The following is a 20,240-nucleotide window of genomic DNA, read 5'->3' on the forward strand; positions in this document are numbered from 1 at the left end:
AGAGGAAATAAGAAGGTGAAATGCCTTCAAAAATCATAATGAAATAGGGAATGGTGTGGAAGGGTAGCAGAATCAACTAAGTTTTTTCTTAAAATGGAAGAAGTTTTATAAATGTTTAAAAGTATTGAAAAAATGTGTAAGGAAAATTCTTACATTGACTGCACTGTAATCATAGGTAGTGTAAATGTGACTGAAATGAAAAATAGTCACTGGTCTCTCAAGAGTTAGTAAGAAGTGGGCAAACATTTGTATTTATGATAAAGGTTAAGTCTTTTAGAGAAAACAAGCAAATTTCTCCTCCACTGGGGGTAGGACAAGAGAGATAATACAATGACAAAGATTCTGAGATGATACATTTTAAAAATCCAAGTCTCCTTGAATTCCAAAGTCCACCAGTCAATCGATTCAAATTATATATAACACATAGATTATATAAAAATGCACACAATATTTTGTTTGAAATATAAAATATGTTGATTATAAAATTATCTAATATCCTATATTTCCCCATATAATTATATATGATCGTATAATTTAAAATAATATGTAATATTGGGCCTCCCTGGTCGCGCAAGGGGTTGAGACTCAGCTATGGAGCTGTCCGCAGCCTCTGCAGCACAGGTTCGATCCCAGGCCACAGAACAACCCACATGGCGCAGCAGACCTTTCCTGACTCGCCTGCTGCTCCCCTCAGCAGTGTATTTCGGTCAATCTGCCTGTTTTGTTCCCCAGTCTGTCTCTGGTGAATCCTCTCACCCCCCACATCTCTGGCCTGTACCCCAGTTCTTGTATGCATAAATAAATAAATCTTAAAATATGTAATATTTATATTTATGTAAAATATATCTATTAAACTATATTAAACCATATAATTTAATATCTATATTTATTTACTAAATTACATATTTTATATAAATATATGCTTATAACAATATTAACATGTATAATACATGTTAAATATAAATATATAGAATAAAATGACATAGGCACTATTTTTTTTTAAATTTTTTTTTTTTAATAGAGGCATGTTTTTTATTTATTTATTTATTTGTTTTGTTTGTTTGTTTATACATGCACTGGGTACAGTCAGAAGTGCGGGAGGGTGAGAGAATTCACCAGAGCCAGAGCGGGGAGCAGAGCAGGCAGAAGGACTGAAGTACACTGCTGAGGGGAGCAGCGGGTGGCAGGAGAGGTCTGCACACCATGTGGGACCCTCCTCTGGTGGCCGAGGAGCAGCCGGGGATCGAACCGGTGCCGCAGAGGCCGCGGGCAGCTTCGCAACCCAGCGCTCAACCGCTGCGCCACCGGGGAGGCCCAACATAGGCACTATTTTAATGAACATACAAATAATATAAAAATTATCCATCGACTCAGTTAAGCATTATCAATTACTCATTTTAAGTTGCAACCAGTGATGAAATGACCATTGTGAGCCTAAATACTTTTATATCTAATTTCTGAAATGCTCACATGACCAAAACAATCACATTAAGAGATTATATATTTTAGTATATGAAATTATTTATGTACAGTGATATTGATATTTACTCACAATAAGGAGGTAAGAATGCTTTATAAAAATATTCAACGATACAAAGATATCAGGCAAAGACACATCAGTCAATGGGAGGCATTTCATACTAGCAAAACAAAATCATTCTGAATTTGAATCTTTGGCTATACAAACTCAAGATAGTGTGAGTAATTCTTTTCTATTAGGTAAGTCAAGTTCACAGAAAAAGTTCACAGAAGACAGTACACATTATTTTAGGAAATAGAAATCATTATTAAAATAATCGTCATTTTTGTGTATACCAACACAGGAATAAACAGAAGAGTGGGCTTAGCTTCACCCTAAGACCACAGCATCAACTTCACATTACCTTCTTTAAATTTGTTTATTATCCAGTCTAGCTGATCCAGTACACTGCGGAAAGTACCCATATGATCAAGGACTTCTTCTGTTATAGAATTTAGGATCTATGTCATAAAAGTGGAAGAGGTACATTGATGATAAATCATTTTTCTGACACAAGGAAAAATAAAACTAACAAATTAATCCTTTTTATAAATTAAAATGATTTTGGATTGGCCACCAAGTCTGAAAGCCATTTTTTTTGAAAAGCCATTTTTAAAAATTCTACTAGTACTTAAGTGATATCTGATTTTTAAAATTTTTTTTATTTTGCATAAGTGGCTAAAAGGAAGCAGGGAAAAGAGCAAAAATATAAGAGGACAGCAACCACCCCCTCCCCAATATGAGCAACATTAGAAAACTATAAACTTACTAAAGGAAATAAGAAACAAACATTAAGGACACTTTAAAAGGCACATACTTTGGCCAATATTTAGTATTCAAAAGATTTAATTTTCAAGTGATAAATAAATATGAACATTTGGAGTAAAAAAATGATCTGTTATGATACATTAAAAAACTACAAATTATTATATTTTTAAATTACCAAAATGACAGAGAAGCATAGCAAAATTGAACTGTCTCATAATCCTCGCTTCAGAGAACTACCAGTGTAGTAAACAAAGCAACCATTTACTAAAGGTGTGATACATTATCAGTTGCAAATTAGGAAATTCAAAGATAGGGATTCAAAGCTGTAACCCTCTGAGTCTAAACACATGATCCTAAGCATCACACAACCCTACTAGGGTTAAAGTGGAAACTAAAAATTCTTTCAACTGAAATGCTCCCGGGTGGGAAGTAGCATCCTCCTTAATGTGGGGATATGGATCAGCAGGGGATTTAGTATTTCCTTTAGCATTTTTGAAACTTACTGATTTCACACTGATTCCAGGAAAGAAGCCATTGATGACAATATGAACGGAATCCTGCAGCATGGTGGTTCGAAATCTTTCTAATAAATCTCTCTTTGAACCCAAACCATAAAGCACAATGTTGAAGCCCAGGCTGTTAGGAAAAGTATTCATGAAATTAAAGTTCAGTATATCTTATTGGCAAATTTATAATTAAATCAGTTCTCTTAATTTAAGCTTATAAAGAATGGAGGGAGTTGTACAATGTATGCTTGTATGCTTTCTCAAAAAAAAATAGAGGAAGAACTGAAATGGCTGAAAAAGCTATATTGATTCCCAGCTTACCCAGGTGAAAGCACAATTTTGTTATCTGTACACCAAGCTTATAGTTCCAACTATAAGAAAGTAGCTTTCTTTATAGTTCCTAATCTCTTTCAAGTGACAGGTGCCTACAAGCTACAGAGAACATGTAGGTATACACAATCAAAGGCTATACAGGCTGAAGCAGTTTTAAGTGCTAGATTAAACTGAAAAGTAAGCAGGGGCCGCATCACAAAGGCCATGTTAAGACATTAGATTTTATTCTAAGGACAATGAGTATTTAAAAGTAACTAGTCATGGGCCTCCCCGGTGGCGCAGCGGTTGAGCGCTGGGTTGCGAAACTGCGCACGGCCTCTGCGGCGCCAGTTCGATCCCCGGCTGCTCCCCGGCCACCGGAGGAGGGTCCCACATGGCGTGCAGACCTCTCCTGCCGCCCGCTGCTCCCCTCAGCAGTGTACTTCGGTCCTTCTGCCTGTTCTGCTCCCCGCTCTGGCTCTGGTGAATTCTCTCACCCTCCCGCGCTTCTGACTGTACCCAGTGCATGTATAAACAAAACAAACAAACAAACCAGCAAACAAATAAAGCATGCCTCTAAAAAAAAAAATAAATAAATAAATAAAAGTAACTAGTCAGGTGTTAACTGAAAGGTTTTAAATAGGAAAGTAACATCATCTTTTTATAAAGATTACAATGGCTGAGTGTGATGAATGGATAGGAAGGAGGCAAAAACTGTCAAAGACAATGGACTTCCATAGGTGTCATGGGAAAAAAATATAATGTGTGGAGGCTGAAAATAAGTAACTGTTTTCTTGGCCTAGGCAACTACATGAATGAGATGACATTCACTATGTTGAGCAGTGGGGGCAGGAAGGAATGATGGATTTAAGATAAAATTCATGCATACTGAATTTTCATAGGACACATCCACACGGACACCTACAATATATATTCAGAGATCTGTGTCTGCTGTGGAAAAGTGAGACTAGGCTGGAGATACAGCTATGGGAGTTATTCCTGTGACCAAAGCCAAGTAAGTAAATAAGAATGATCCAGAACACTAAGCATTAGGGGTAAAACTAAAGTATAATTTCATAATTTTCAGATTTTTTTGAGTAACATTTTATCAACGGCTTTCACATTTGATAAAATTAGAAAAGACAATTTTTTAAATAGATTTTTGGTTGAAAATTAAAAAAAAAAAATTTTCCTAAGATGAGTCATATGACTTTCTACATAAGGCATATAATCAGAACATCTATTTTTAACACATGTAAATACATATTATTCTTTATTTTACAAGGGCTTACAAAGGGAACAGTACTTACTGTAACTGCAACATCCACTTATGAAATAATTGTTCATATTGTTGATTTAGTTGTTTTAGTTCAGCAGAAAAGGAAGGTGAAACCTTGCTTAGTAAGTTATGCAAAGTTTCCTGAAAAAAAAAAAATAGAGGAAGGAAATATAATCACTCTCAAACCATGTACATCAAATCAATCCAAATTAAGAATATTTCCACAGAGGTAAAGATTAGTATAGGTCATTAATGGATATGTAACTTTAATCATATTTGGTAAAGAATGTATCAATTGAACATACATATTTCAAATATAATTTGAAGGGTTTTCCTAAAAATGTTTAATACATATTATAAATATAAAATAACAATAAAGAATTTGCCCTGTTTTGTCTAGAGCTATTTGCATGATTTTAAATTCCAAATACAAGGCTTTAATTTCTAAAAAGATCACTACCATAAGGAGATGAACTAGTAAACCTGTTTCCCAGTTTTGGCAACAAATCCAAACTCTTAAAAATCTACGGATTTGAAAGAATGTAAAAGTTTAAGGTAACAGTTCATTATTGGTCCTCATAAATATTAAACTTTCTTATAATTTACCATTATCATTAGTAAAATAAACCTGTATCACTGCTTCTCTTCCCAAAGCTACTTCTTTTTTTCTTTCCTGAACTAAGCCTTAATTTACTGACTACTTACATGAAAATGATTTCATATCTTTGCTGGTAATCAAAGATAGTTATGTATCAACTGAGAGAAAACGTAATCTATTCTCTTCCACATATTCCCTCTCAAAAATCGGGCTAATTCAATTTTAAGAACTAGAACTGCATCTTCCTGGTAACTATGTGACAGCTGCCAATCTGACAAAAAGGCAAAGAAAGTATACATTTTACCATTAATAGCCACAAAAACCATTTCTAAAGAATCCATTATTTTTGATAAGTAGGACAGAGTTCTTAAAACAATATTGTAACTAAGCCAAGGAAGGTGCACTGCCCTCTACCCAATACTTGGACATTTATGCAGGTGAATCAACCATAGTTCACTTTTTGAAATGAAAACTCCAGAAAAGGCTGTCTGTATATGTACTTTTACCCTGGTACTATATTCCATGTTCTCATGATTCTACCTTTAAGGTAAAATATTCTTTTAACACTGAAGACTAGATCCACAATAAACATTCCAGACACTCTGGCCTATACAGTTTTTATTTATCCACTTAGTTCTTAAAGAGAAATAGGATAAAATCTAAAGGAGATGGGTTTTTTTTTCTTCTTCTTCTCTCCTTCCTCCTGGGATTTTAAGCCCTGAACAAGCAGATAAAACACTTAGTGTCATTCCCAGCAGATATTTACATAGACTCATCAGAGGATATTCACACTTGAGTATGCACTCTGGAATGTTTTTTCATTTATGAACTTTCATTCCAAACTTTAATATCTGTGGAAAATTGCCTATGACCTTATCTCAAAACTAATGAGTTAGGTGACACAAAAAAAAAAAGAGAAGAGAAAAACACAACCACACATCACCATGTTCTCAAAGTCATAGAGGCTTTCCCTATATTCTCCTATATTGTGTAGCTTGAAAACTGTTAAAAGTTCTATATATCTTAGAAAATTGCACCAAATTCTAGTTTGCAGAGTCTTGATAACCTTTGAGTCATTAACAATCTCTCCTTGACTTAGATGATCAGTCCCACTTTCTACTAAAAGTTTTTCTTACTCAGATAATTCTGTCTCCTCTTTTAGGCAGGTATAAGTCAATCCCAATAAGTACAACTGTATAGGGGCCTCCCTGGCTAAAGTCTCAGTGCTATTAGGCTATTGCCAGCCACTGCAGCATGAGTTTGATCCCCAGCCAGGAAGCTAACCCACATGGCACAGCAGACCTCTCCTGTCTCACCCACTGCTCATCTCTGCAGTGTATTTCACTAGATTTGCCTGTTCTGCTCCCCACTCTGTCTCTGGTGAATCCTCTCACCCCCCACCCCCGCCCCATACCTCTGCCCTATACCCCAGTTCTTGTATGCATACATAAAAATAAATTTTAAAAAACAAAAAAAATTTTAAAAGTATAACTGCATAGTATTTTTTAATAAAATGAGACACTGGAACTATGGTATATAGTAACCTTGTTATCTTACTGCACTAGGCAGGTTTTTCCATAATATCAAATAGCAGAAAATTCTTTGATTTTTGCAAGGTTTGTAACTGAGAGAGTCGGATCACAGCTTTTGTTTTATGACCAGTGTGAGGTTCAATGGAGATGTGGATTAAATGGATAACAGAGATTTATGGTAAATGAATAGCAAAGAAATAATGACCTTGATATTTGATAAGGGGAAAATGTATAATTATAGCATATCAAACAGAATTCTAATCAAATGAACCTTTTACTATATATATATATGTAAAAGAATGTATGTAATAGTTATTTTACATCTATTTGCACTTCGTTTAATCTGTAAAATAATTCTGATTATGCACACTTACTCTTCAAACAGTAATTTTTTAGCTCACTATAAGAAAAATTTAGAATACTATTTGCAACATACCTGATCCAGTTTAGCTCTCTTTAGTTTCTGCAGTGTTCTATCAGAAGTTAAAACTTTTGAGCTGCTGTGAGCTTCAAAATATTCTTCTACTAAGTCACTCTGTAGGTGGACAGAACAAAATCAATTCTTAGTTTTAGATATTTGTTTTAAACTAGACAATAACAGTGGCATAAAACAGAATATGTGAAATTCTTTATTTGGTAATCAGTATTTTGGTTTTGAAGCAACAGCACAGATAAAGGACCAAGCAAATTTAACTCCAGTAATGAAAATGAATAACTTTTAGGATCATAAAAGTTAAAGAAGTGACTAGATTGAAGGAGTCTGTTCAGAAAAATGATTCCTTGGCCCCCCTGCTGGCACAGGGGTTAAAGACAGCGCTATCAAGCTATTGCCAGCCACTGCAGCACGAGTTTGATCCCTGGCCGGCCAGGGAACAATCCACATGGTGCAGCAGACCTCTCCTATCTCACCCGCTGCACCCCTCAGCAGTTTATTTCAGTAGATTTGCCTGTTCTGCTCCCCTCTCTCTCTGATGAATTCTCTCACCCCCCCCCCACACCTCTGGCTTACACCCAAGTTCTTGTATACATAAATAAATAAATCTTTTTTTAAAAAAAAAAGAAAAAGAAAACTGATTCTTAAGTTCTATACAGCTTCTTCTTAGAGTTTAAGAAGAAAGATTTTACAGATTTTGTTTTGCCTCACACAATCACAGCAAATCCTCTCATACTAGGACACTTGAACAACTGTGAAAATGAGGGAAAAAAATTCAGAAAATAAAGAAAAGTCAAGAAAAATAATTATGTTGATCCTTCCATTCAGAACTCTTCTCTCAGGGTAGTTTATCCTTGAGATACTACATAACTTTTCTTTATGGTCAAAGTCTCTCTTCACTTACTGTTTTATCTCTTTTTATTTTCTTACAAGGTGTTTCTTTGCAAATGGGAGCTGAAACTATTTGTTTATGAGCTTGAATCTTTTTGCTCAATATGACTTCACTGGTGTCCTCTTCATATTCTTGTGCAACCTCTTCATCATCCTCTGAATTGGAAGTGGAATATTCACTTTCACTGTCAGAATAAGACCTTGTAACTGTGAAGGGGAAAAGCAATTGGGAAAATGTGACAGTTTGAAAGGAAGCATTATGGGATAATTGAAAGAGCATGGAGAATGACGCAAGAGTGACTTCGGTTCTGTCATTACTTGCTGATGATTTCAGCAGAACTAGCTATGTAAGTTTTCTGAGCATCAGGTCTCTCATTTACCAATTAAAGCTGATCATGTCTAATTTAATAAGTCATTGTAAAGATTACACTGAAATATATGTAAAGCAACTAATAGGGCCTCACACAGGAACTGTGGCAGAAACTCCCAATCATACCTAACACCATTCTCTTTCCTTCTACCTTGTTAACAGAACTCCAATTTTGCTAACATGGAATACGCCCCTCCCTATAGGACAAATAACGCAAGTATCTGATAGATACTTGCCTTTCCAGCTTTCTGTGCAACTAGAGTTGGCCATGTAAACTTTTGACAGATAAAACTCAGAGAGACTTGCTGGAAGCTTATGGGTACAATTATTCTCGCTTAAGGAAGGAAAACGCTTTACTTATAGTGATAGCTTAAAGTTATGGAAACCATTCTGCAGTCCTTATGTTTGGGATAAGAAGGACATGGGCTATAATCTTTTATTGCCACAGACATCCAATCACTTAGCATTACCATTTTTATGCTGATTACAACAGTAGTATCAACGAATGGTCCTATGAAATCTATACCTTGAAAAGAAAGGGCTACAGTATGAATTTAGCAAAGTTAGTTAATACTATTGTCAAGGATTCAACCTTAAGAAACTGACATCTTTCTGAAATGTACAGAGCCACAACTCATTTGTCCCAAATTTAGTATTTAAAAATCTAAAACCATTTAAAATTTCCTAGAAGGCACTGATGCATGCATGTTTACTTGGCTTTGTATAGCATTCATTTTAAACGAGCATTTACAATTATTCATTATAAAATTTCTAAATAAGTTAACAGACCCACTTCCAAACTGTCTCAAAACAAATTAACTAAAAGACTACTTTACTGGAGAGACATTTTAACTAACTTCAGTATATCCACTGACCATAAAATAAAAGACATAGTATACCAAGTGTTGGAATTAAAAATATAAGATATAGTCCTTGCTCTTAAGGGATATACAGTTGTGGATATGAACATATCTTTTCTTTCATGAAAAGAAATAGCATACATAGTTACAACAGTTATTATAGTAATGAAAGATTACAATAGCTAACACTTGTTAAGCACATATCAATGTCAAGCCTTACACTAAACATCCTTTGCTGTCATTTATTTCAATTAATCTCAAAACAACTCAGTGGCTGGTACCATTATTATCCTCATTTTACAAATGAAAAAAATTGAGGCATAGAGCTATGTCTCTGTAACTGGTAGGCTAAAGAAAAACACAATCTAAGACTAGAAACTATATACTCAATCACTACTGCCCCTTGTTTAGATGTTTAAAAACTCAGTATTAAAATTACATACCTATTAATCTTTTCCTTAAACCACGAGGTGCTGTTGACAGAAATTCACTTTTGTCATTGTTCTGTTTAAAAATAAAAAATGATAGTTTAAATAGTCAAATAATAATGACAACATGGAAATACATGATGGACCTAAGTAAAAGAAGCTAGAAAAGAAAAAACATTTAGAACTAGATGAGTCTAGTTTCTAGAAGATAATGACAAATGAATGTTGGGGGAAAAAGTAATGAAAACAATACAACAAATGCCAAAGAATTCATAGAATGATTTATTTACTAAACTTATTTCAGGCATTTGTAAAGTGTATATATATATATATATATATATACACACATATACACATACACACACACACATATATATACACACACACATACATATATATGTCAGCCTTTTTTACCTATCAGATTAAAAGGATTTTGCTTTTTTAAAAGATAATACTATACACTGATAATAAGTAGGCAAGGAATATGCACTTCCATGTATATGGCAAAGGTCCTTTAATGTGTCAGAAATTTACTGTGTTAAAGTATTATGTTCTCTGAGCAGAAAAGAAACAGATTTATACTTTTTACTTCTGTTTCTAAATTTTTAAACAGTTTACAAAAGCATAAAAAAGTTTTTTCTTTTTTCATAAAATATAAACTTTAACATCATTATATTTCTCGCATATTGAAATGCTTACTGTTGTATATATGTTAATTTTTAATAGCACAGACAAAAAGATAATAGCACAGACAAAAAGATATAAGAAAATGTGACAAAAACCTTAAGCTTGTGGTTTTTTAGGTTGTACTAATTAAAAATGTTAATAAATTTTGATTTGGGATATTAAGAACAGTACTCTAGTAACTGTGTTGATTCTAGTAGGTTTATAAAATATATAGTACACTTCCAACTTTTTGATCAAGATCTTCAAAATTTGTTTTCACATTTTGCCATCTTGATCCAGTACACATGTGCATATATAACTTCAGCAAATCTTAATGAGATAATACTTATAAAATAGAAAATTATCTATTTCATTTTTTAAACTGCAGGTCATATCATACTAAACAAACTTCAACATTGAGAGCTAAGACAACTTGTGTACATACAACTTAATTATCAGGTCTGAGAACATAAGTGTCAATAACCAGTTCAGAAAATTTGCTCAAAAAGATAAGGCTATGAACTAATAATAAATAACTACACTGTTTGCTACAGAAATTTCTTCAAACTAATTTTATCTTGATAGCTCATTTGGACAACCTGTTCTCCCATCAGAACAGCAGATTACTCAATAGAGCAAATAGCTTGCTTACAAACAAGTTTACTTATCAAGACTCAGTTCACTGTATCTACTAACCCTAAAATAAATCATGAACTTTGTCTAGTACTGATCAGAATTTTATTTTTAAAGACACAGCTTAGGATCCTTGAGCTCAGATCCTCAACCCTATACATATTCTTCCCTGAACTCCCCCTTCAAGACAGTGCACTAAGATTCTGCCACAGTGATGGTGTCTCCTTCTGTGGCAGAATCTACCAATTGTTTGATCAACTAGTTTCATGACAGTCTCTTGGGGAAATCAACAAGATCCACTAATGTGTTATGATCCACCACTTGAAAAAGAACACACTAATATATCGAAATTCTTAATTTGATTATAGAAATAAGCTTAATTCTTTTAGAGTGAGTGATACAATATATATGATGTTAATACAGAGAGAAATCAATACTAAAGACAAAGGAGGCTTGACATGATTTGTCTAAATAGGACATTCCTGCACAGGCTGTAACCATGGTCCAGAATATCTATACTCACATTGCTATCTAAGGGATACTTAGGAAAGTACAGGCATGTCTAAATCTCTTACTACCTAGGCCTGGAAACACTTACAATTCACACAGTCAATATCCTGTATCTGTCTATGCCCATCTGGGCTCTTCTCACATCCAAGCAAGATCACTCGACAAGTGTAATAATAAAAAAAGAAATCAAGGTGAGGATAAAAATTGTTCAGCTTCCCTGGAATAAATTTGCTGAAGCCAACTTAGTTTTAAAATATAAATTACAAAAGAATTAATGGATTTAATGATCTTGGGATCAAAACCCCAAGAAACAATAGAACATTCTAAGTAAAAGCAAAGCAAAACAAAACCCATAAAATTTCCAGGCCAGTTCTACTATGTCGAAAAGATCCAGGGAAAGTTCTGCACAGAATAAACACAACAACTGGGTGCAGAACAACTGACTTCATTTTCTAGCTTTTCTCCTTCCTAATAAAGTGAACTTAAGAGAAATCACTTTACCTCTGAGAATGTCAGATTCTTCATTTATAAGTTAGGTATTTAATTGACAAATACCTGTAAATTATAAAGCACTATATAAATTAAGAGACAAAATGGATATTTTCTTACCATGTTTTATTTTGTATCACTAAGGTTTTCACTTACTTTTAGTCAATTACTTACCTTCAACTGAACTTCGTCTGAAGCAGAATGTTCTAAAGAATAAAAGCAAAGTCATTACTTAACACAAACACTTCACTTTTCATCACATTCCAATTTCACTAAAAGAAAAACTGCAATTTCTACCCAAAAGCCACCATGTATTTCAAATTCTCAAGTAATTGCATTTCTCCTAGAACCTGAATTGTCACTATTAATTTCATGTTATTCCCATTAATAATTAGGGCTGCATTTCTGTAGCATTCATATAGTAAGAAAAAATGGACCCTGGTTATTCGTTATTTAATAAGTACACTTTTTAATTTTGTTGGAATGGGTCATTTAAAAACAACTGCTCTGGGCCTCCCCGGTGGCGCAGCGGTTGAGCGCTGGGTTGCAAGGCTGCCCGCGGCCTCTGCAGCACCGGTTCGATCCCTGGTTGCTCCCCGGCCACCAGAGGAGGGTCCCACATGGCGCGCAGACCTCTGCTGCCGCCCGCTGCTCCCCTCAGCAGTGTGCTTTGGTCCCTCTGCCTGCTCTGCTCCCTGCTCTGGCTCTGGTGAATTCTCTCACCCTTCCGCGCTTCTAACTGTACCCAGTGCTTGCATAAATAAATAAATAAATAAATAAATAAATCTTTAAAAAAATAAAATAAAATAAAGCGCCCCATTTAAAAAAATAAATAAAATAAAATAAAAAAATAAAAACAACTGCTCCACAATTCTCCATGAACTATAAAATTTCCAAATCCTCAAAATCTTATTTCAAATTTTTTTTAAATAGAGGCATGTTTTATTTATTTATTTATTTGTTTGTTTGTTTTGTTTATACATGCACTGGGTACAGTCAGAAGCACGGGAGGGTGAGAGAATTCACCAGAGCCAGAGCGGGGAGCAGAGCAGGCAGAAGGACTGAAGTACACTGCTGAGGGGAGCAGCGGGCGGCAGGAGAGGTCTGTGCGCCATGTGGGACCCTCCTCCGGTGGCTGGGGAGCAGCCGGGGATCGAACCAGTGCCGCAGAGGCCGCCGGCAGCTTCGCAACCCAGCGCTCAACCGCTGCGCCACCGGGGAGGCCCTATTTCAAATATTTTTTATAAAAGTAAGTCTTCCATGACTCTTTAGCTAAAAACTCAAGCAAATAACACAGGACTTTAAGACTGTTCCTAGTTGGCCCTCTCAATTTGCACTTCAACCAGAACAAATATTTCCCCTTTCATTGACAGTTAAGTATGGGTATACAAAAGCAAATAAATTAAAGAATTAACAATATATTGAATGATTTTTCAAAATAGAAAAGAAGGAAATATATATAAATGCAATTAGAAAAGAAAAAGAGGGTAATATACTATAACTTGAAGTAACCATGAAAACTCTTCAAAAATCTAAGGTAAAACTTTACCCTTGCTACTTTGAGGAATGTTTATCATAATTTCTGGATCATTCTTCAAATTCGATGCAGCACCTTTTCTTGGTGTTTTTGCTAGTTCTGAAGCTGTAAACAGACAAAAGAAATAATAAAAAACAGTTAACAAACAATAGATTAAAGAAGGGAAATACTCTTATTTACTTATGTAAATTAACTTACATAAATCCTTAAAAAAAAGAGACCTCAGTGCCCTATTATCAAAAATATAAACAAACCTACCCATCTTAATAGTACCAATGCTTTCATCTTTATTTGCTGTCTTACAAGAACCTTCAAGTCCTTTCCATAATCTACAATTCTCTCAAGAACAACAAGAACTAACTTCTTTCTTACTGTTTTCTCTAAATCCTATACTCCCTTCCTCATCTCTCCACTGACCAGTTGATACTCCCTGCATTTCTTTACCATACATATTTAAGGCACATCTTTCTTTGCTAGGTGGAAAGAAAGAAGGGCCAGAAAATGGAATCTAAAATTAAATGAAAACTGTATATTTTTAAATTATAATTTAAAAGCTCTTAAATTTCCTATAAAATATATTTTATCTAAAATATACACATGAATAATGCATAAACTATAATATAGCACTGAATAGATGGTTGTTTCCTCAACTGAGCATCCAATGAAATAGTTGGTTTCTAAACAAAAGGGGCTGTTTTAAATGAAAAATACAGTCTTTTATCTTTAAAAATACATCCTCACACTGAGAGGCATGTGGGAAATGAGCCTAACTGAAGGAACAGATATACATTTCCAGAAAAACACACATTGGGACATTGATCACTGAGGAACGTAATACACTTTTCAAATGATTTCCTTTTTTTTTTCCTTTACTTTCATTTTTGGGCCTCCCCTGGTGACGCAGGCAGTTGGCGCAGCGCTATGGAGCTGTCTGCAGCCTCTGCAGTGCCGGTTCGATCCTGGCCGGCCGGCAAGGGTCCCACAAGGCACAGCAGACCTCTCCTGTCTTGCCTGCTGCTCCCCTCAGCAGTGTATTTCATCAGTCTGTCTGTTCTGTTCCCCGCTCTGTCTCTGCTGAATCCTCTCACCCTATTGTGCATCTGGCCTGTACCCTGGTTCTTATATAAACAAATAAATAAATCTTTTAAAAATTAATAAATAGTTTCATTCTTATAAGTTAAAGCTACTTTACTGACTCAAACTTTTTCTAAGCTGTTCACCATTTTCATCCTCTAACCTAAAACTGACCCAGACTACTCATGATTGTCCTGACAAATGCACTGGCTTCTTTCCTTAATCTCCTTGGTCTTCTATATCATTCACTAGAGTTCTTAAAATCTTTAAATTATTCCCCCATTTGAGTTCTGTGACATTATCCTGGTCTCCTGGCCACTATTGGTAGTTATTCCATCTCTTTTTCATTGTCCTAAATTAAGGCTCATTCCTTTCCTTGGTCTTCTCTTTATACCAGAAAAATAAACCATTTTGGATTATAGACTGCTGCTCCACAAGATACGGAAAAAAATTCACATCAACAAAAAGCTAGATAAGTAAAAAGTAACTGCTGAAATAATTTTGGTTTCATATTGAAACATAAAAATTCTCATCTGCTTTTAAATAGATATTAAACTTCAGGAGGAGAAAGGAAGAACTGAAGAACAAGAAACATTCATGTATAGCTACTGATTCCACTAAAAAAAAAATGGGGCCATAATTTGTGTGTTTTTTATTCTTTTAATAATTCATTTGTGCTGTTTTTATAAAACGACTGGTCTACAATATACTGGAAATTTTCAAATAAAATCTTTTGTCTAGGGCCTTCCCGGTGGCGCAGCGATTGAGCGCTGGGTTGCGAAGCTGCCCGCGGCCTTTTCGATCCCCGGCTGCTCCCCGGCCACCGGAGGAGGGTCCCGCATGGCGCGCAGACCTCTCCTGCCGCCCGCTGCTCCTCAGCATGTACCTCGGTCCTTCTGCCTGCTCTGCTCCCTGCTCTGGCTCTGGTGAATTCTCTCGCCCTCCCGCGCTTCTGACTGTGCCCAGTGCATGTATAAACAAAAACAAACAAACAAACAAATAAATAAATAAAAACATGCCTCTATTAAAAAAAAAAAAAAAATCTTTTGTCTAATGATAATGTCTTACCAGGCTATTATCTGATCCTATCTAACCAATCTATTTTCAGTTTTCCTAAAACTGTAAAAAAAGTCATCTCTTTCTACAAACTGGGTGAATTACCTCACTGTCCTTTCTACTTGGTATTTCTGCCTTTATTCTTTAGTTTGCATTTATTTACTCATCCTGAATGTGTTCTCTATATTTTATGAAACCTCCAATCTAACCCATAGTCTATTTCTAGCCCTATATCTTGGTTAGCCCAATTACATTAAATTAAACTTTATACTAGTGGTAGTAATACATGATGTTCTGCAGATTATAATTTTTTAAAATATGAAGGCATTCTATTTTATTGATATATTTAGCTGTAAGCACAATTAGCAGCAATTCTTAATGAGTCAAAGAAAGTAGCTAAAGAGCATCATAATCAAAAGAGGTTTTAACTAAACAACTCTGGAAAGTATGACCAGTCTCAAATCATTTATAAAACTATCTTTTCATGATGTATATTTCTTTCAGAAACAACTAAAATGCAACTAAAACAACACCTCTGCTTCCTATAGTACATGCACGACACAAACATAAGATATATCATCAAAATGATATGCATGTTGTTCATCCTCTCAGAAAACTTCTACTTGATTACTCCTCTGGGGTTGTACTCTACTTTTGCTTTCCTCTTTGTCCAATATTCTTTTGCCTGGAGTCATTATCCAAGGATTTCATTTTGGCCTTGGTGTCTATCTAATCTTCTCTCTGATAATTATATTAGCTTCGCTACTTTATCAGAGATCCTACACAGAATTCAGTCATTTTTACAGATCGAAAAACTTTCAATTTCTTGATGTAAAGAACATTAAGAAACATCAATACAAATTAATATTAATATAGTAATGCTTTTAATATTCTACTTTTCAGAAACACTGAATCTTGTAAATGATTAACTCACATTATATTCAGAAACACAATCTTATAATTAAATGCTAAAAAACCCCAATGTAGCAATATACCCAGATGTTTTATAATTAGATTATAAGTCCTCTTAAATAACTATTATATTTTATCATGTAGTTCATTATTATTCCCTTGTTCTTGATGTTTTGATATTCCCTAACCTTCAAAAATTTATGGACTTCATTAACTTTCAAAGTACTTTCACTTGCTACATCCTTTCCTCAAAACTTTAAAAATGATGACTCGGGGGCCTCCCCTGGTGGCGCAGCGGTTGAGTGCTGGGCTGCGAAGCTGCCCGCAGCCTATGCAGCGCCGGTTCGATCCCCGGCCACCAGCGAGGGTCCCAGATGGTGCGACAGACCTCTCCTGCAGCCCGCTGCTCCCCTCAGCAGTGTATTTCATCAGTCTGCCTGTTCTGTTCCCCACTCTGGCTCGGTGAGTTCTCTCACCCTCCTGCGCTTCTGACTGTGTACCCAGTGCTTGTATAAATAAATAAATCTTTAAAAAAAAAAAAATGATGACTCGGGCCTCCCCTGGTGGCACAGGTGGTTGAACACAGTGCTGTGACGCTGTCTGCAGCCTCTGCAGCGCCAGTTCGATCCCCGCCGGCAAGGGTCCCAAATGGTGTGGCAGACCTCTCCTGTCTTGCCCGCTGCTCCCCTCAGCAGTGTATTTCATCAGTCTGCCTGTTCTGTTCCCAGCTCTGTCTCTGGTGAATCCTCTCACCCTCCTGCGCATCTGGCCTGTACCCTGGTTCTTATATAAATAAATAAACAAATCTTGAAAAAAATAAATAAAAATAAAAATGATGACTCTACATAGCACAAGATTCAAATATAGTGCAACTTGGATATTTTTTTAAAGAGTAGGGCCTCCCTGGTGGCACAGGCAGTTGAACGCAGAGCTATGAAGCTGTCCGCAGCCTCTGCAATGCCGGGTCGATCCCCGCTGGCCTTGGAGCAACCCACATGGTGAGAAGACCTCTCCTGTCTCTCCAGCTGCTCCCCTCAGCAGCGTATTTCGTCAGTCTGCATGTTCGGTTCCCTGCTCTGTCTCTGGTGAATCCTCTCAACCTCCCACACATCTGGCCTGTACCCCGGTTCTTTTATAAATAAATAAATCGTAAAAAAAAAAAAAAAGAATAATTGACTAAGTTTTAATGTTGTATATATATATATATATATATACTATTATAGTCTAGTTCTCTGAAAATCAGTAATTCATGTGTATTTGGTATAGGTAGTTAACTTGAATAAGAAAAATGTTAGGACAGTCTATTCCTAATAATTTTACATAAATAGTTTTCTTTAAAAGTGTTTTTCTACATATAGTATAAAACTTTTATTCAATAAAATCAAAGTGTCGGGCCTTCCTGGTGGTGCAAGGGGTTAAGCACCACGCTATAAAGCAATACACAGCCTCTGCTACACGAGTTTGACTCCAGGCCGGCCAGGGAGAAACCCACATGGTGCAGCAGACCTCTCCGGTCTCACCCACTACTCCCCTCAGCAGTGTATTTCAGTCAGTCTGTTCTGTTCCCCACTCTGTCACTGCTGAATCCTCACCCCCCTCATCTATGGCCTGTGCCCCAGCTCTTGTATGCATAAATAAATAAATCTTAAAAAAAAAATCCAAATATCTCTGTGTAACTTAAGTCACTCAATTACTGAAGAAAAATTTGTTGTAGGAAGAAAACAAAAACAGTATTTCTACTATGGGAAGTATATACCCTGGCTGCGAAGATACTGAACATGAAAAACAACTTGTGACTTTAAGCATGCTTGCTAACAAAATGACATCTTTTCAACATTCTTTTAGGGAATGTAATGGGATATCTGTAAAGAATATAGTTAAATATACCATCTTAGAAAAGATTAATAGTGATTACAGAAATCAGAAAAGAACATACCTAATTTAGCCATCTTTTCAGAGTGTTTTCTATTCTGAAAAGAATAAACTTTATTCCCACCATCTATAGCAGATCCATTTTTTAAGGACTCTGGAAAAAAAAAAAGTAATATACATTTAGGAAAAATGGGCAGTTAATTATCAGGTAAAGAAGAGAAAAATTGGGCTTCCCTGGTGGCACAGGTGGTTGAGCGCCACATTGTGAAGCTGTCCGCAGCCTCTGCACTGCGGATTTGATCCCAGCCGGCCAGCGAGAATCCCACATGGCAAAGCAGACCTCTCATGTCTCGCCCGCTGCTCCCCATATCTGAGTATTTCAGTCAGTCTGCCTGTTCTGTTCCCCACTCTGTCTCTGGTGAATCCTCTCACCCCCCACACCTTTGGCTTGTACCCCAGTTCTTAGATGCATAAATAAATCTTTAAAAAATAAATAAAACATGCTTAGAGTACATGGTTCTAATTTTTATATTTTCCTGGCTCTAATATTTTTTGTGATTTCCTGGTTAGCTGATTGACCAACTAACAAAAGTTCTAATCATAATAGCCAAGAAGACATTTTAATATATGTTAAACTTACAGTTTTTATTTTTTTTTATTTTTATTTTTTTAAAGATTTATTTATGCAAAAAAAAAATAAAGATTTATTTATGCATACAAGAGCTGGGGTACAGGCCACAGATGGGAGGAGGGTGAGAGGATTCACCAGAGACAGAGCGGGGAACAGAACAGGCAGACTGACTGAAATACACTGCTGAGGGGAGCAGCGGGGTAGACAGGAGAGGTCTGCTGCGCCATGTGGGTTGCTCCCTAGCTGGCTGGGATCAAATCGTGCTGCAGAGGCTGTGGATTTCTTCATAGTGCGGTGCTTAGCCCCTTGTGCCACCAGAGAGGCCCACTTCTAGTTTTTAAATTACTCAAAATATACAATACCAAAAAAATGAATATACAATTCACAGAAGAAATTAAAGTGGCTAATAAATAAAAGAAAAAATGTTTAATGATGACTGAGGAGCTCAATACAAGTCGATATAATCTTCCTAGAAATAAAGTTGACAAAATCTATGCCTTAAAAAGATTATATACTTTCACTAATAATTACACTTCTAGGACTCTCCTATGAAGGAAGAAATCTCCAAGGGCAATCACTGCTGCATTAATTACAAAAAACAAAAGTTATAAACAATCACAAATCTAGTAGAGTGAACCAATATTGTTTATAAATTAGAATGCAATATTAATCAGTTACTAAAGTTCTTTCTGTGCAGAGAATAATAATCTTCCTCATACCCATTAGGATAGTTACTATTAAAAAAAAAATCCACAAAATAACAGGTATCAATGAGGATGTGGAGGAACAGGAACCCTTAGGCACTGTTGGTAGCGATGTAAATTAGCGTAGTTGTATGGGAACAGTATGATGGTATATCAAAAAGTAAAAAATAGAATTACTGTATCACCTAACAATTCCACTTCTGAGAATATACCCAAAGTAATTCAAATCAGGGTCTCAGGGCCTCCCTGGTGGCCTAGGGGTTAAGTCTCAGAGCTATCACTACAATGACCCACCACGACTACCTGAGTTCGATCCCCAGACAGGGTGCTAACCCACATGGCGCAGCAGACCTCTCCCATCTTTCCCTCTGCTCCCCTTAGCAGTGTATTTCAGTAAATCTACCTGCTCTACTCCTCACTCTGTCTTTAATGAATCCTCTCGTGCCCCCACCCCAAGGTGGATGGATTAACAGACTATGAGAAATATTCCAGGTATGTGTGTTGCTTATAAGAAACAACACACTCTTCAATAGTAAGTAAAGCAATTGATTAATAAAGATCCTTGTGGAAAAGGTCTTTTCTTTCCTTTTTTAACTCTTTCTAAAGATTCTTTGTCAAATAGCAGCTCTCCTGTCTGCCTGTGACTATGCAGGTGCTTCT

The 20,240-nt window shown here is 35.8% G+C and overlaps 1 protein-coding gene across 3 annotated transcripts in view; it reads right to left on the minus strand.

Moving 5' to 3' along the window:
- ORC2 (origin recognition complex subunit 2) overlaps positions 1-20,240 on the minus strand; it is a 34,600-nt gene that overhangs the window by 7,119 nt on the left and 7,241 nt on the right. For all 3 annotated transcript variants that reach the window (XM_054699984.1, XM_037523817.2, XM_054699985.1), the window contains exons 5-13: positions 18,310-18,399; positions 13,344-13,436; positions 11,969-12,000; positions 9,512-9,572; positions 7,852-8,045; positions 6,951-7,049; positions 4,416-4,525; positions 2,791-2,923; positions 1,884-1,980 (exon numbers count right to left, since the gene is read on the minus strand). In XM_054699984.1, coding sequence (XP_054555959.1) covers positions 1,884-1,980; positions 2,791-2,923; positions 4,416-4,525; positions 6,951-7,049; positions 7,852-8,045; positions 9,512-9,572; positions 11,969-12,000; positions 13,344-13,436; positions 18,310-18,399 — 909 coding nt within the window. The remainder of the gene's footprint in view (positions 1-1,883; positions 1,981-2,790; positions 2,924-4,415; positions 4,526-6,950; positions 7,050-7,851; positions 8,046-9,511; positions 9,573-11,968; positions 12,001-13,343; positions 13,437-18,309; positions 18,400-20,240) is intronic.

Source organism: Talpa occidentalis, unplaced genomic scaffold (assembly GCF_014898055.3).
Source record: "Talpa occidentalis isolate TD23 unplaced genomic scaffold, MPIMG_talOcc4v2.1 talOcc4.3, whole genome shotgun sequence".
In the NCBI taxonomy this organism is placed as follows: Eukaryota; Metazoa; Chordata; class Mammalia; order Eulipotyphla; family Talpidae; genus Talpa; species Talpa occidentalis.